Source organism: Aegilops tauschii, chromosome 3, assembly GCF_002575655.3.
Source record: "Aegilops tauschii subsp. strangulata cultivar AL8/78 chromosome 3, Aet v6.0, whole genome shotgun sequence".
NCBI lineage: Eukaryota > Viridiplantae > Streptophyta > Magnoliopsida > Poales > Poaceae > Aegilops > Aegilops tauschii.
The window spans coordinates 625,347,162-625,362,425 of NC_053037.3; the positions used below are offsets into that span (position 1 = coordinate 625,347,162).

General features: G+C 42.1%; 1 protein-coding gene across 2 annotated transcripts; it reads left to right on the forward strand.

The window, feature by feature from the left end:
* Positions 1–4,953: 4,953 nt before the first annotated feature.
* LOC109758524 (uncharacterized) lies at positions 4,954–9,255 on the forward strand. Of its 2 annotated transcripts, none has more exons than XM_020317386.4 (4): positions 4,954–5,453; positions 5,547–5,620; positions 5,710–6,351; positions 8,050–9,255. In XM_020317386.4, exons 1-4 carry the CDS (start codon positions 5,108–5,110, stop codon positions 8,788–8,790), a joined length of 1,803 nt encoding a protein of 600 aa, XP_020172975.1. In that variant the 5' UTR covers positions 4,954–5,107; the 3' UTR covers positions 8,791–9,255. The 2 variants fall into 2 exon arrangements, with proteins under 2 accessions (XP_020172975.1, XP_020172974.1); XM_020317385.4 differs by having other exon boundaries at positions 4,955–5,453; positions 5,544–5,620.
* Positions 9,256–15,264: the final 6,009 nt, after the last annotated feature.

The following is a 15,264-nucleotide window of genomic DNA, read 5'->3' on the forward strand; positions in this document are numbered from 1 at the left end:
CATCATGATCATGTTCTGCTGCAAAAAAAACCCTGAGGTTTATGGATATATGATATTCCTCCTTGCAATAAATGCTACTAAAATTCTTGATCCATCAAACCATGGGTAACTGCAAAAGTAAATGAATCTGAGTTCAATGCCCATGCATTGCCACAAGCTATCAAAGTCTACAAAGAAAAATGTTGTGTGACATTGGAGTCGTTGACTATCCACATGGGATGATACTTCATGGTCGTCATGTGGTAGACAAATGCGTCTCATTGTCGCCTTCCTTTCTTCCATCTTCTCGGCCTCATGTGGTAGACAAATGCGTCTCATTATCGCCTTCCTCTCCTCCATCTTCTCGGCCACCACGTGACAATTTGCTTCCTTCCTCTCGTACTGTCCACCAATATGTGTTTTCTCCCCCCTACCTTGCACAATTATATTGAGAATCTTGTTCAACTCCAAACAATCTTGTCCATTTGGCCATCTCATAGATTATAGATGACTCACACGTCTCGGTTATTCCAATATTGTGACACTGGCAGAATCAACGCACTAAAGATGTGATTGTGACCGGGCGTGGTTAGCAGTTGAAACATGCCTACCATAAAGAAATGTTTACTCAAAACAGATATTTCCAGGGATAATTTATTTGAAGGAAAAGGAGATATTTGGGTTCATCCCAAATTACCGCATATATCTTATGGAACAAATTTCATCAACTCGGCATCTAAAATAGGATTTCTTATTAGAGGTACATAGAGTTGCAGAATAATAGAAAAACGATGTTATATATACTCCATGATGGCCTTTCTTTTTATGGCTACAATAGTTCTGTGAAGCAAATAGTGAAGACTGAATAGCATGAGGTTATTCCTTTTAAAAGGTAAGTCACATGACACCTAGAAATATATTTTTCCTTCCTCTTGGACACAGAATAAGCCAGGTCATTGTATCTTGAGGAAATAAACTAATATAACTACAAAAAATAGCCTTCTCCTTTGCACAACAATAAATATTAATATATTGTTATGACATTTTGCTAACGGGGTCTTGGGGGTGGCTGCCGCCCATGCGTTGCTCCAACGGGAGCTTCCCCGGTGCAGCCTTGGACTTGGCTGCCTTATGCAGCACAACCGCCTCATTGCCTATACTTGAATAAGAATTTCTGGATAGCATAAAAGGATACTTGAATAAGAATTTTTCAATGAAAGACCTCAGTGGAGCTGCTTACATATTAGGCATCAACATCTATAGAGATAGATCAAGACGCTTGATAAGATTTTCAATGAGTACATACCTTGACAAAATTTTGAAGGAGTTCAAAATGAATCAGTCAAAGAAGGAGTTCTAGCCTGTATTGTAAGGTGTGAAGTTGAGTAAGACTCAAAGCCCGACCACGGCTGAAGATAGAGAGAGAATTAAAGTTATTCCATATGCATCAGCCATAGGTTCTATAAAGTATGCCATGTTGTGTACCAGACCTATTGTGTACCTTGCCATGAGTTTGGCAAGGGGGTACAATAGTGATCCAGGAGTAGATCACTGGGCAGCGGTCAAAATTATCCTTATTTACCTAAGAGGACTAACTAAATATTTCTCGGTTATGGAGGTGATAAAGAGTTCGTCGTAAAGAGCTACGTCGATGCATGTTTTGACACCGATTTGGATGACTCTAAGTCTCAATCTAGATACATAATGAAAGTGGGAGCAATTAGCTAGAGTAGCTCATTACAGAGCATTGTAGACATAGAAATTTGCAAAACACATACAGATCTGAATGTGACAGACCCGTTGACTAAACTTCTCTCACAAGCACAACATGATCAGACCTTAGTACTCTTTGGGTGTTAATCACATGGCGATGTGAACTAGATTATTGACTCTAGTAAACTCTTTGGGTGTTGGTCACATGGCGATGTGAACTATGGGTGTTAATCACATGGCAATGTGAACTAGATTATTAATGATAGTGAAAGTGAGAGGCTGAAGGAAATATGTCCTCGAGGCAATAATAAAGTTGTTATTCTATATTTCCTTATTCATGATAAAGTTTTATTGTTCATGCTAGACTTGTATTGATTGGAAACTTAAATACATGTGTAAATACATAAACAAATACTGTGTCCCTAGTGAGCCTCTACTAGACTAGCTTGTTGATCAAAGATGGTTAAGGTTTCCTAACCATAGACATGTGTTGTCATTTGATAACGGGATGACATCATTAGGAGAATGATGTGATCGACAAGACCCATCCGTTAGCTTAGCATATTCATCGTTCAGTTTTTTGCTATTGCTTTCTTGATGACAAATGCATATTCCTTCGACTATGAGATTATGCAACTCTCGGATACCGGAGGAATACCTTGTGTGCTATCAAACGTCACAAAGTAAATGGGTGATTATAAAGATGCTCTACAGGTATCTCTGAAGGTGTTTGTTGAGTTGGCAGATATCGAGATTAGGATTTGTTACTCCGGGTATCGGAGAGGTATCTCTAGGCCCTCTCGGTAATACACATCATAAGAAGTCTTGCAAGCAAAGTGACTAAGGAGATAGTTGCAAGATGATGTATCACGGAACGAATAAAGAGACTTGACAGTAATGAGATTGAACTAGGTGTGAAGATACCGACGATCGAATCTCGGGCATGTAACATACCGATGGACACAGGGAGCTACGTATGTTGTCATCACAGTTCGACCGATAAAGATCTTCGTAGAATCTGTAGGAACCAATATGGGCATCCAGGTTCCACTATTGGTTATTGACCGGAGAGGTCTCTCGGTCATGTGTACATAGTTCTCGAACCCATAGGGTCCGCACGCTTAAAGTTCATTGACGATATAGTGTTATATGAGTTATATGATTTGGTGACCGGATGTTGTTCAGAGTCCCGGATGAGTTCACAGACATGACGAGGAGTCTCGAAATGGTCGAGAGGTAAATATTGATATATAGGACGATGGTTATCTGACACCGGAAGTGTTTCAGAGTGCTCCGAGTAGTCATCGGGTCACCGGAAGGGGTTCCGGACACCCCCGGATAAGTGTATGGGCTTAATGGGCCAAAGGAGGGGACAGACCAGCCCACTTTAGAGCTGGTGCGCCCCTCTACATGGCTGGTCGACCCTAGGGGAAGGAAAGGGGAGGGGTGGCCCCTCCTGCCTTTCCCTCCTCAGAAGAGAAAGGAAAGGGGGGGCACCTCCTCCTTCCTTCCTCCCGCTCTCCAATAAGGAAAGGGGGGGGGGGGGACTTGGGGAGGACCCCAAGTAGGATTCTGCCTACTTGGGGGCGCCTCCTGGCTGCTCCCTCCTCTCCCCCATCTATATATATGTGGGAGGGGGACGCCTAGCACAACCACGAAAATTGCTTAGCCGTGTGCGACGCCCCCTCCACCGTTTACACCCCCGATCATATTTTCGTAGTGCTTAGGCGAAGCCCTGCGGAGATAGCTTTACCATCACCGTCACCACGTCGTTGTGCTGCCGGAAGTCATCCACTACCTCACCGTCTCGCTGGATCAAGAAGATCTTACGTGTGCGTAGATTTTTTTTTGTTTTTCATGCAATGTTTCCCAACAGGTATGGACTCATGGTGTTTTTTTTATCATCACGGACTCGTGGTGGGTTGCCACAATGCTATATATATCATGCATCCAAATAGTATATGTTATGCATATGAAACGGTTATATAATCATAATTTTAATAGACCCACCAGATCAAGGGCTAGTATTTACTAATTAACGTGGATTTTTCTAGACTATTTCTCTGCTTTTTATTAACTCGTCAATTACTTTTTATATATAAATAGATAATAGGGCAGTTACTTTCGTTGAAGAGTCTAGTTTATTTTCTTTCCTAGGTTTGTATGTTGGGAGATGTATCTTTTTTTATTACCCAATTTTTTCTTGGGGAGCACATTTAGTTTTTTTCTTTCCTAGAAATGTACGTGAGGTGTTGCACATTATTTGAGTACAAATATTGTCTTTCCTTGGGCTGTAGGTGGGGGCTGTGGCCCACCATGTTTTATATATGTCACGCAGTTGAACGGTCACATATTCTTAATTTTACTAGACCCACCAAATCAAGGGCTAGTATTTTCTAATTATGTGAGATTTTCTAGCCCAATTTGCAGTCTTCTGGTTCCACCGTATATTACTTTTAATGTATAATATATGAGATATATGTTGTTATGAATTATCAAAACCATCCGGATTAGTTGCACTTTCAACTAGGGCTCGAGAGGAGATGATGCTCGAAACCAAATTCAAATGACCACGCACGATGACGTGGTGTTATAGTTAAGTGCAATGTTAATGCAATTAAGTTAATTAGAAAATTTAGGACCGGAATACCCGTGGACTTAATTGGGCCAATTAAAGTTAAAGAATTTTTAGGTCAAAAATACCGTTGGGCTTTAAAAAGGCCCAGTTAGTCTCATCCGATAAATCGGCCATATAATACACGTGCTCTGGTGTATTATAATGCACCGTAAAATTTCCCTTATAAATACATTTTTAATGTCAATTACATTTTATTCAAATTTGTGATTTTTTATAAAATGCCAGCTAACGTTTTTCTAGAATGCTATCAACATTTTTTAGTTTTTGCTAGAATGTCAAGAATCATAATTTTTTTTAAATGCCAGCTAGTATTTTCTAGAATGTCAACAATCATAAATATTTTTTAAAAATGCCATGAACTTATTTTCAAAACACGTGAACATTTTTTCTGGCTCTCTATGTATATGTATGCGGCCAGAAAAAAAAAATAGTTGGTTGAGGTGGTATAGCATCCATGGTATGCAGAACATGGTTTTGCCACCGCTGATATACATCATGACGCGCTCATATATATCTTCAACACCTACACTATCCGTCCTATTCCCAGACGACAAAAATTACACATAATCATTTTTGTTTTGTTTTTCTCTCTAGATGCAACTAACTCACAGCGCCAAAACAATTCCAACCAAGCACCAACTGAACCTCCATTTCTTCGGCGTGCTGGGTCACAAGGACAAGGTGGCACGCGAACACGAGCAAAAAGTGCATCGTCCTCTCAAATTCTCAATGTAGGAGAGATCAAGACTCAATGTAGGAGTTTGGCGTAAATACGGCATGGGGCCTCTTCAAGCTTTCTGGGCATGGCGAACTGGAGAGCAGAGCATGCCCAACATATGGCGCTCGCTTGACGCCATGGACGACCAGGAGGGAGGTCTCATATTCTCCGTCCAATTTGATCCGATGAGGGCGGGCTTCGATCCTACTCTGATCAGCTTCCCTGTTCCATCGCTGATTAGTCGCCTTCTCGGATGGAGTAACAACAGTGGTCAAGGGAGGCCGCAGGGATCCGTGATGGTCGTCGCCGCTGCTGTTGCTCTTTACGTGGCTGTGCTCTTTGTTTCCGGTCAGCAACCACGCCGGCGACGTCTGGCTGCTTCTGCTGCAGCTAGGCCAACTTCTGGTATGCAGCTTGTTTCAATACTTCATGGCTCACTCATGCTCAAGTTCTTTTCATGTGCGATTTGATTTGCGTCTATGGATTTGTCTGCAGCAGTCAGACTCAGACCTCGTGCTCTGCCTCTGCCTGCGCCGGACAGTGGGCTCCTCAGAATTCTGTCATGGAATAATGTAAGTCGTGATCCTAGGCTAGAGCTCCCGTTTCGTTTCTTGATCGTGGCAATCCAACCACCTCTAATTTCTTGTCCATGGTATCGAAGCACCAATATCTGGAGAACGTGGTTCACAGCGCGTCCATCGGTGCCCGGGACGATGAGCCGGTTCCGGTGGCAAGAGTTCAGAGCATGCCACCCGACGTGGCTGGAGCAACCTCTGCATTGGAAACGAAGCACGGTCAGCTGGTCAAGGAGGAGGAGGTCGAGCGGTTCAAGGAGCTGTGGCTGTCGCTCGTGGAGCGGGAGCAGAGGCTAGAGCTCCGGCTGATGCACCTCGATGGCCTTAGAGAGCAGCTCGAGCACCGCGTCAGCGTCGCCGCCGTGGAGACTTGGATCCTGAAGCTCAATGCCTTGTTACTGCATGAGGAGAACGAGAGGCTCAAGACCCAGGCGGCGGAGCTGGAGGCCGTCCGGGCGCAGCTGCGTCGCGCCAATGAGAAGCTGCGTGCGCTCAAGGAGCGGGTGCAGGTCGAGCGGGTGGAATCTCAGAGGGAGGCGGCGATGCTCCGGGACAAGGTTATGGATCTGGAACTGACGGGCGGGAGGAGGGAGAGGGCGTTTGCCGCGGAGGCGGCTACGCTATGGAAGGCCAAGGCCGGGCTGGAGGAGGAGAACAGGGAGCTTGCTCTGAGGCTGCAGCATGCGGAGCAGGTCTCCTCCTCTGTTACTGTTAGTCTGGTTCATGAGGTAACTGCATTCCTAATTCTTGATTTCAATTCAACATTTTCTGTCATTTCGTCTAAATTTGCGAAAATTACGACCCCCCCCCCCCCCCCCTCCACATTATGTATACTTGTCGCCGACGGCAAGTATTATGGAACGGAGGGAGTGCGTGTCGATTGTCGACTGGTTTCCAGCTTTAAGTAAACAAAGTTATCTTCTGGGAGAGAAAAATATAATAAAACATTTTTTTATATCTTCTTGTCGACCAAAAAGTCCTTCTTTCTTAACCGATGACGCTTTGAAATAGCAAATCCAACAAAAATTGTTGACATTTGAAACCAATTCTTTGGATGTCTGGATTATCCAACCATAGGAATGCTGGTAACATAGCTTTCTTTATGTGCTGGCTTGCTGTTTTTTTGGCAAAACACAAGATGGCCATTGAACATAAGATGGTCATTTAATTAGTTTATGTTATGGTCACAGATTGGCTATTGATGACCTAAGTGAACATAGTTTCGTAGTCTTTATTTGATATTACCTTTACAAACTATGTTAACTCCAAACGAGTAAGTAGCTGCATTTTTCTATAATGTTGTATAATTCCTGAGATACATTAGCCGATTGGAAAATTACCCAAGCAAAATAGGGGGAATTCACGTTCGTTGGTAAGCTTTGGAGTATAGGTTTCGCTATACAACAACAATGAACTCACTCATGATCAAACTAGAATGCAATATTTTTCCGTGGTCAGTTAAGTAATGTCCCTTGCGGGAAACTATATTCAAGAACTAATCCATTCGACCCGATGAGGGTTGAAGCAACTGATCAAGGGAAGGTGCCCTTCCCATAGAGGAAAAAACTTCTAAAAACCCTAACTTTTTCAAAAAGAATTGGGGGTAGTGTCTGTTTATTAAAAACACATGACTCTGCTAAGCGGTAACACGTGTATAGAGTCTGACACCTGCCCGGGTCTGGAAGGTCGGAAGGAGAAGTGTGATAAGCTTCAAATGGAAGCCCCAGTAAACAGCGGCAATAACTCTAACTGCCCTAAGGTAGCGAAATTCCTTGTCGCATAAGCAGCGACCTGCATGAATTAGGTGCTCCCGCGCATTAGGTGCTACGGGAGCACCTCGCATTAGGTGCTCCGCGCGACCTCAGCCATCGCTCTGAGATCGAATGGGCGGCATCACGGAATGTGGACCAAACCATCATTTCGGGAATGTTCGAGGATTTTCTGCAAAAGATTCATGCTAGATTTGTCTTTTTTGTTCCTCAATGTATATTTCCAATTTTGATTTGAAATTTTAGGGATCTTACATTCATGTGATGTGAACATCCATAATTGTTTTTGGAATTTTTTGAAACATTTAAATATTTATTTTGAAAATTGGGAGCACCTAATGTGAGGTGCTTCCGTAGCACAAGATATTCAGCCGTATGTCAGTTACTCTGTGTCCCACTGAGAAAGCATACGCATATATGTATGCTTTGTATTAAATCATCAACAATTAATATGGATCAGCGAGTAGTACATTTTTTTAGAAGACATATGCCATTTTGTTTTGAGAGAACATTTCCTTCCCAGTGCGAAGCGTCTGAATTTCCCATTTCCTGTTTTGCTTAGAAAATACTTTACCACGGGCTACGATCGGCAATCTCCGTCCATATATGTGGCTAAACAAGCTACCTAATCATCCTCTTTTCTTGTGAATTTATAAGGACGACATCGTTGATGAAGCAAACTACCTGAGGGAGGCGAACGACAGGTTGACCAGGCAGATCGAGCAGCTACGCAGCGACCACTGCGTGCATGTCGAGGAGCTCGTCTACCTCAAGTGGGTCAACGCCTGCCTCCGCCACGAAATCCGTGGCAGAGACCACCACCCCTCGTCCGCCCAACAAGATCAGGACGGTGATGGCAGAGCCATGACGTCGGCCATGGATCTGAGCAAAAGCATGAGCTACCGCTCCAGCGAGAAGGCCAAGGAGCTCATGCTGCGGTATGGCAGCCTCGGCCTGGGCGGCTACGACCCCGCGCTCTTCTCGCCGCTTAACGAGACGACAGACCGCGACGGCAAAAATCACCAGCTGCGTTTTGGAGATCACGACGAGCCATGGCGGAGCCCAGTCATGCCGCCGGCAGTCGCGGCCACGCCCAAGAATCCTGCCGGGCATGGCAAGCTCAAATTTTTGAGGAATATCAAGAAGCTGCTAGCTAGCAGAAGAAGAAGCCAATGCCACAACCACAAGAGCGAGAAGAAGGCGATGCGGTGGCTGTCCTCCAGCAGCCACGACGCGCTCTCCGGAGACAGCTCGTACGAGAGCACGCCGCTGTCGTCCTGCCAGCGGACACGGCTGAGCAGCGTGACGACCGTGGACTTGGACGCCCGTGCGCGCGGCGGGGAGGCGGCCGCAGAGGTGCCTGTCGCGTCCAGGCCAGAGGCGGATACTCAGGGTTAACATTTGAGAAAGCATAGGCGTTCCTACACCCCCTTATCTAGCCACTCATTTTTGCATCGCGATTCGTGCGAGTACATTTGTCTTTTTTGTTTCTCCCATATAGAACAACATATGAACTTCAAACTTGGCAGCTCAACAAAACATTCTTACTAGAATGTGGGAAAAAACTTTTAGATTTTTTCGTGCAATATAAATACCAAAAAGTATATTTTTTAATACAAAAAAAATCTAATTTCGTATATTTATGTTTAACAAAAAAATCTGAAAGTTTTTTCCCACATTCTAGTTAGAATGTTTTGGTGTCTTGCAAAGTTTAAAGTTCATATGTTGTTTTATTTTGAAGAAACAAAAAAGAGAAAATCTGATGTACAAAGTTAGTTGTCTAGCATGGATCTTAAAGCAATGTTGGAGGGTAAGGATAAAGGGTGTACAGAAACCTGAGCTGTAAAAATCCGCGTCCGGATACTCAGCTGGCTATGCTAGGTCGAAGGGCGACATGGGCGCGTCGCTCAGGCGGGAGGCGAGAAGGTATCACGCTCTCCGGCCGGACCGCACCAGCTGGTGTTGGGTCAGACCAGTTGAGAAGATGAGAAGATACTCGGACCAGTTGAGAAGCTCCTGTCCTGATCATTTTATAGGTGCATGGAACGTGATGCTAGCCGCAGAGTCTAGAGTGACCTTCGCACCATATGAACTCATTAAACAAACTGACGGCAAGCCGATCATTTATACATAGCTCACTCGTAGATAAAAATGTGTTAGTGTCCCCGCATGAGTACGAAGAAAGCATACGCATAACCACATTAAAAACATAGGCATAAGCACATTAAGAATAATACTACATTCTCTCCCCCCCCCCCCCACCCCCACCACCCCCTCTGATTTCTAGGTGGGTGGGCCCCTCATCCCCTGTACTCCCAATTGGAATTTGCCAAGTGGAGGTTTACGTAAAAGTCAACGTAAGTCTACGTATGTGTAGCATTGCTCGCACATTAACAAGCACATACCCATCCCCCTGCTTTAATGATGGTTGGCAGAGCTCCTGCCTTTCCAGTCAAACAATAAATAAATAAGCATGCATACCGTCATATAGATATAGTCATAGGCACAACACCAGCACGCAAGAGATACACACAACCAAAGAGTCATAGGCATAGTAGTAGAGGACGGCAGACATGTTACAACTCTTGGACCACGGCAAGCGCTGGGACGTGTTGGCCGCACTTGACCACTACCTCAGGGCCAGAATGGTCAAAGACTGACCTTGAAAATATCATCACTTGGGAACTTGCAAGTGAGGAAGTATCCAATCCGAAGATTGTGGGCTATGACAAAACCCTCCCACCCTTGATCAATGCCAAGCTTCCCGTTGACATCATTGACCTTGACACCCACCCCTTCGTCGTGACGACAATTCAGCGGTCGTAGTTGCTACGGGCTGTGGTTGAATAACCCGTATTGGTGCGAACAAAGGGATGGTGAGAAAGGGCGTGAACATGGGCTTGGGATGTGAGTGATTACCTTCGATACAATTTCGGATGTAGACATTATTGTAAGTACTCTTTTTTCCCTATGCAATTTTATTACTGGTAGGATGACATTTAGACTACTATTTAGATAAAATGATAAAAAAAATATGTCTAAGAAAATGATAACAAAAGCATTTTGGTTAGAGATGTATTTTTGCACCAAATATTAGAGGAATAACCATGCGACAGGTTACGAACGGTAGAACTCATACATGAAACATGATTGGACGGAGCAGTGATACAGCCGGTTTGGTACGGAAGAAGTCCTTCTAAAAAAGGTAGGGAAGGAGTCATAAAAAAACATATTTCGATTGTTTTAAGAGCTATAAATGTCCTTTGATAATTATTTTTTCTTTTTTTTTCATTAGGATTAGAGGAGTCATCATTGGATCTTCCAAATATAAGATTTTACTTTATTTCCACATACAACACATGTGTTGTAAGATTGGAGTTGTCCTTCTCCTACACACGTGATGATGCTTGCAGTTTTCTATGATTGATACATGCGTGTTATTTGTATATAACTTTTAAATCTTTCAATGTTAGATGTTTATATTTAATATTAATTGTTAGGATAAATTAATATGTGTGGACAAAATTGTGATTTGTTTGTCTCTTGTTTTAATAATATGATATATTCTAAAATCCCTACGTATGAGAGAGGGTTTTAAAACTTGAAACGGCTATTATTTAATTTAGACTAAACTCTTTTATCTCTTTTTAGTTATAATTTATCTTTTTTAATATTTGACTTTTTGTTACATTTTAGACAAAAAATACCAGCATAGTTTTTCTATTATGCTTAGCAAAAACATATTTAAATTACTAACTTTTAACATATAATACTTTTAATTAATCTTAACATTGGTCAAAATTGCAATCTCACTAAATTTGAAGCATATACTAGAGAGAGATTGTTGTAGTAGTTTGTTTTGTAAGACATATATACTAGCATTATTTTGTAAGACACTAGAGAGAGATTGTTGAAGCATATACCAGCATAGTATTTTGTTTGTTTGTTATAATTTGAAGCATACGGTTACACATTATTTTAATCAGACACATTATTAAGTTTTCATAGACTAATTTGTGCCACTGAGGCGCGTTACACATATATATTCCCATTTGTGTCTATTTATTTTCCTTAAATATCATGGAAGAGAGCTGGAAAGTTGATCAAGGTTTCTAGAATGCTTGCTTATCGATTTTGGGTGCAAGAAATAGAAAGAATAGTTACCTACTACCCCCTCCGTCCCATAATATAAGAATGTTTTTCAAGCTATGGGACGAAAGGAGTACTAAACAGAAAATTAACTTTGTGTAATTTGTCCAATAACCACTGCCTTGCTTTTTACTGGTTTTTGATGGCCACCCGGGGTTTTCATGTTTTCGCTTAAACAAGAATGCTTTGCTCTTTGTCTAGAATTAGTATTGTCCAGATCGACTCACCATCAAGTATATGTCTTTTTTCATTGGTTTGATATGCATCATGCATAAAATGATTGCCACATGTATGCATGCAAAATTTTGAATCTTGTTTTGTTGCTTCGACACTGTGTTCATGACTAGTTTTGGCCGCCAGTCAACCCATGTTTTTCAGACTGAAGTATGGACTGATAAACTTCTGATAGAGACCAGGTTTGTCATCTTGAAAGAATTATAAACGCGACCGTAATTTTTGGGATGACAAGCGTACGGGGTTCTGGACCTAGAGGCACACTCAGCTCCTTTGTCTAAGCAAGTCTATAGGTACATATCATTGCATTTTGTGTCCAACAATATGATAAAAGTACATATGTTAAAATAATTGTGGATGGAGTATTAATTTGATATATGTGTAGGGATCTAGCGGAGGAGTAAGAATTTGTGTTTACTCTCCAGCTACATGAAGCTCTTTTTAAAAACAAAATTAAAAACTTATCAATATTCACTAGTAGAAAACGGAGCTTTATTACCGGTTCGTAAGGGCCTTTAGTGCCGGTTTTGCAACCGGCACTAAAGGGTGGAGACCAAAGGCCCCCCCACCCCTTTAGTACCGGTTCGGCACGAACCGCCACTAAAGTCCCACCACGTCGCGTGAGCTCGCGCCATGGTATGGGGGACCTTTACCAACCGGTACTAAACGTTTTTTTTCTTGAATTTTTTTTGAAAAATTTGGATTTTTTTTGATTTTCTGAATTATTTGATGATTTAGTATCTAATCACCCCTCTTAAGTACTCATGTATGGATCACTGATTCCAAATCGTCTAACTTCCCGGCCGGTCACCCATCCTCTCACTACCCCAGCCTAAGCACGCTTAACTTCAGAGTTTTATTCCCCCTACTTTCCAAGTCTAAACTTGTTGTTTTCCTGAAAAATGTAAGCTGTCAATCCTATTAACCCTCAGGAGTTTAGCTTGAGCATTAGGTCACACGTTTCTCTGTTTTTATTCTAAAAAACAGTAATTATTTAGTAACACTTATATTTCTTGAATAAGTAGTTTAATCATAGTTTGACCAGATTTGACCAAAATTCAAAAAACTGAAATAATTATTTAGTAACACTTGAATAATTATTTAGTAACACTAATATTTCTTGAATAAGTAGTTTGACCACAGTTTGACCCAAATTCAAAAAAACTGAAATTTGAGCATATCTTTTTTTTCCTTTTAGAATTTGAGGATTCTAAAAATTTGCAAACAGGCTGTATGCAAAATAAAACCGGATGCGGATTTTCATGCTGAACATTTTGATATATTATACGTTCTTTTCCGACATCGTATGCAAAAGTTATAGCCGTTTTACATTTCCCCTACAATTTTTGCAAAACATGTCCAAATTTAAGTTTTTAAATTTTCCTAACTAGTAGATGTAGTAATATAACTACCTCTCGAAGGATTTTATTTTTTGAAGTTTTTATAATTTTCTTTTGTTTTTTTCAAATTGAAATGGCGATACGGGGGGGGGGGGGGGGGTAGAGTTTGAAAATTTCCCTATAGTGCCGGTTTGTGTCTCCAACCGGGACTATAGGTTAAGACTCTTTAGTGTCGGTTGGTGACACAAACCGGTACTATAGGTTAGACCTTTAGTACCGGTTTGTGTCACAAACCCGCACTAAAAGGGCTCGTGGGGCCCCGGCCTGACGCCAGCCTGCCACCACCCCTTTAGTACCGGTTCATGGCACGAACCGGTACTAAAGGTTTAACCCGAACCGGCACTAATGCATAGCCGTTCGAACCGGCACTAATGAGTTGAACATTTGACCCTTTTTCTACTAGTGATTCTAGCATGTACATGCCAGAGTAGACTATATATCAAGAACAGACAAATATGGTGGTCTAAACAAGGAAACACCAGTCGCACCATTCACTGCTAGATACGTTATTCTAGGCTTCCGGCATTCTTCCCGAAGAAAAGGACGAAGACAAGAATTTAGCTAATAGAAGTAGAAAAGAGGGACGCATAAATGTGTGCCTATTTTTTATCGACCTCCAATTATTATTATTATTATTATTATTATTATTACTACTACTACTACTACTATTATTACTATTATTATTATTATTCAGAATGAAACCTATTTTTCTTGCATTTCTGAGTTTTATGCAATTCTATGGATTTGTTTGAATTTTATTGAATTTCATGCTATTTTTATGTTTAAATATTTTTTTGTAGGGATAATTCTGAAAAGTCTAGCGAAAAAAGGTGGAGAAATTAAATGGTTAGACGTTGATGGGGAAGTCTAGGGCCACATTTTCCCTTTGATGGGCCGAGATATATGCTGGATTGGCTCCCTATAGTCGCCTCCATGTGCTAGCTCACGTTCCAAAGACTAGGTCCAAGGGTGGTGTTAGTTTGGAGTGCATTGATGGCGAGACTGAAGCCGTGGAGGTCGCGTGCGGTGGTCAGCGAGGTTGTTGGTGATGATGGGAGGTCGGTGGCCGCGGAAGACGATCTAGCTAGCCCCTCCCCCACTCCTTCGTAATGCTCCTTCCACTAAACTCGAGGGCATCTTCAGCATCATGGATGTCGTGGTTTTCATCGTGGTGAGGGGCAATGTGAGCTTTGCACGGTGCTTCCTAGGTCATGTCGATGCGACATCGCTAAGGATACAAGTAGCATAGGTTGCTGGCTAATCCTGCCCTTGGCCCTTATCGTCCATGTAACAATTCTACTGACAAGCATAATCACAAGGAGTGAGAATCTCTCCCACCAATCAATTTGTTCATGTCATAGGTTCCGACTATAAGACGAGGAGGGATCTGAGGAGAGATTGAGGAGTTTGCCATTGCCAGGGTTCTTCATTTACAGGAAATGTGATCCGCCAGATGGGCTCTTCTGTCTCGGTGCCAACTACTTTGGACGAGAGACGAGAGAAATAATCCAATCACACGGTTTGATAGTTTTTTGTACTGAAAAACATCCAAAGATGAATGACGGGGATAAAACAAATAGACAATTTTCATATTGTATCGCTGTAACCAGATGAAGAAAAGAGTGAGCATCATAGGGAAATGCCAAAAGGAGCCAACCGCATGCAACAACCAACTCTACAACTAGTCTTGATGGTAGCATAGCATGGACAACAGAGATGGAGAAGTGAGGAATTATGTGGCCTGTGGGGAGGAAAAGAGGCATGAACACGAAGCACAAGAGAATGAGAATGAGAAAAGTCGGTCATTTGCACTTTGGGAACAAGACGATCACATTAACAACACGTAAAGTCTATCCAATGTTTAGACGGGGACTTGTGTTGGACGTATGGAGTGGATCGGATGGCGTCACGACATATACATGTAGAAAAACAAACTAATATAGTTAATGGTTATTTGTGGCATGTTGCACGTGAATGTAGAGTTAGTGGGAGCATGTGCATGACTTAGTGGGAAAACATTTTTACATTGTGGAGCTACTTAATGATATGGATAGGTCGCATGTCAAGATAGATAAAAATAGTGAGGATG

What these genes read in the sequence shown, in the direction of transcription:
- LOC109758524 (XM_020317385.4), top strand. Translation starts at nt 5,108, where the DNA reads ATGGGGCCTCTTCAAGCTTTCTGGGCATGGCGAACTGGAGAGCAGAGC. An exon ending in TGCAGCTAGGCCAACTTCTG is followed by an intron (nt 5,454 to 5,543) that starts GTATGCAGCTTG and finishes ATTTGTCTGCAG; the next exon opens with CAGTCAGACTCAGACCTCGT. An exon ending in GAATTCTGTCATGGAATAAT is followed by an intron (nt 5,621 to 5,709) that starts GTAAGTCGTGAT and finishes ATGGTATCGAAG; the next exon opens with CACCAATATCTGGAGAACGT.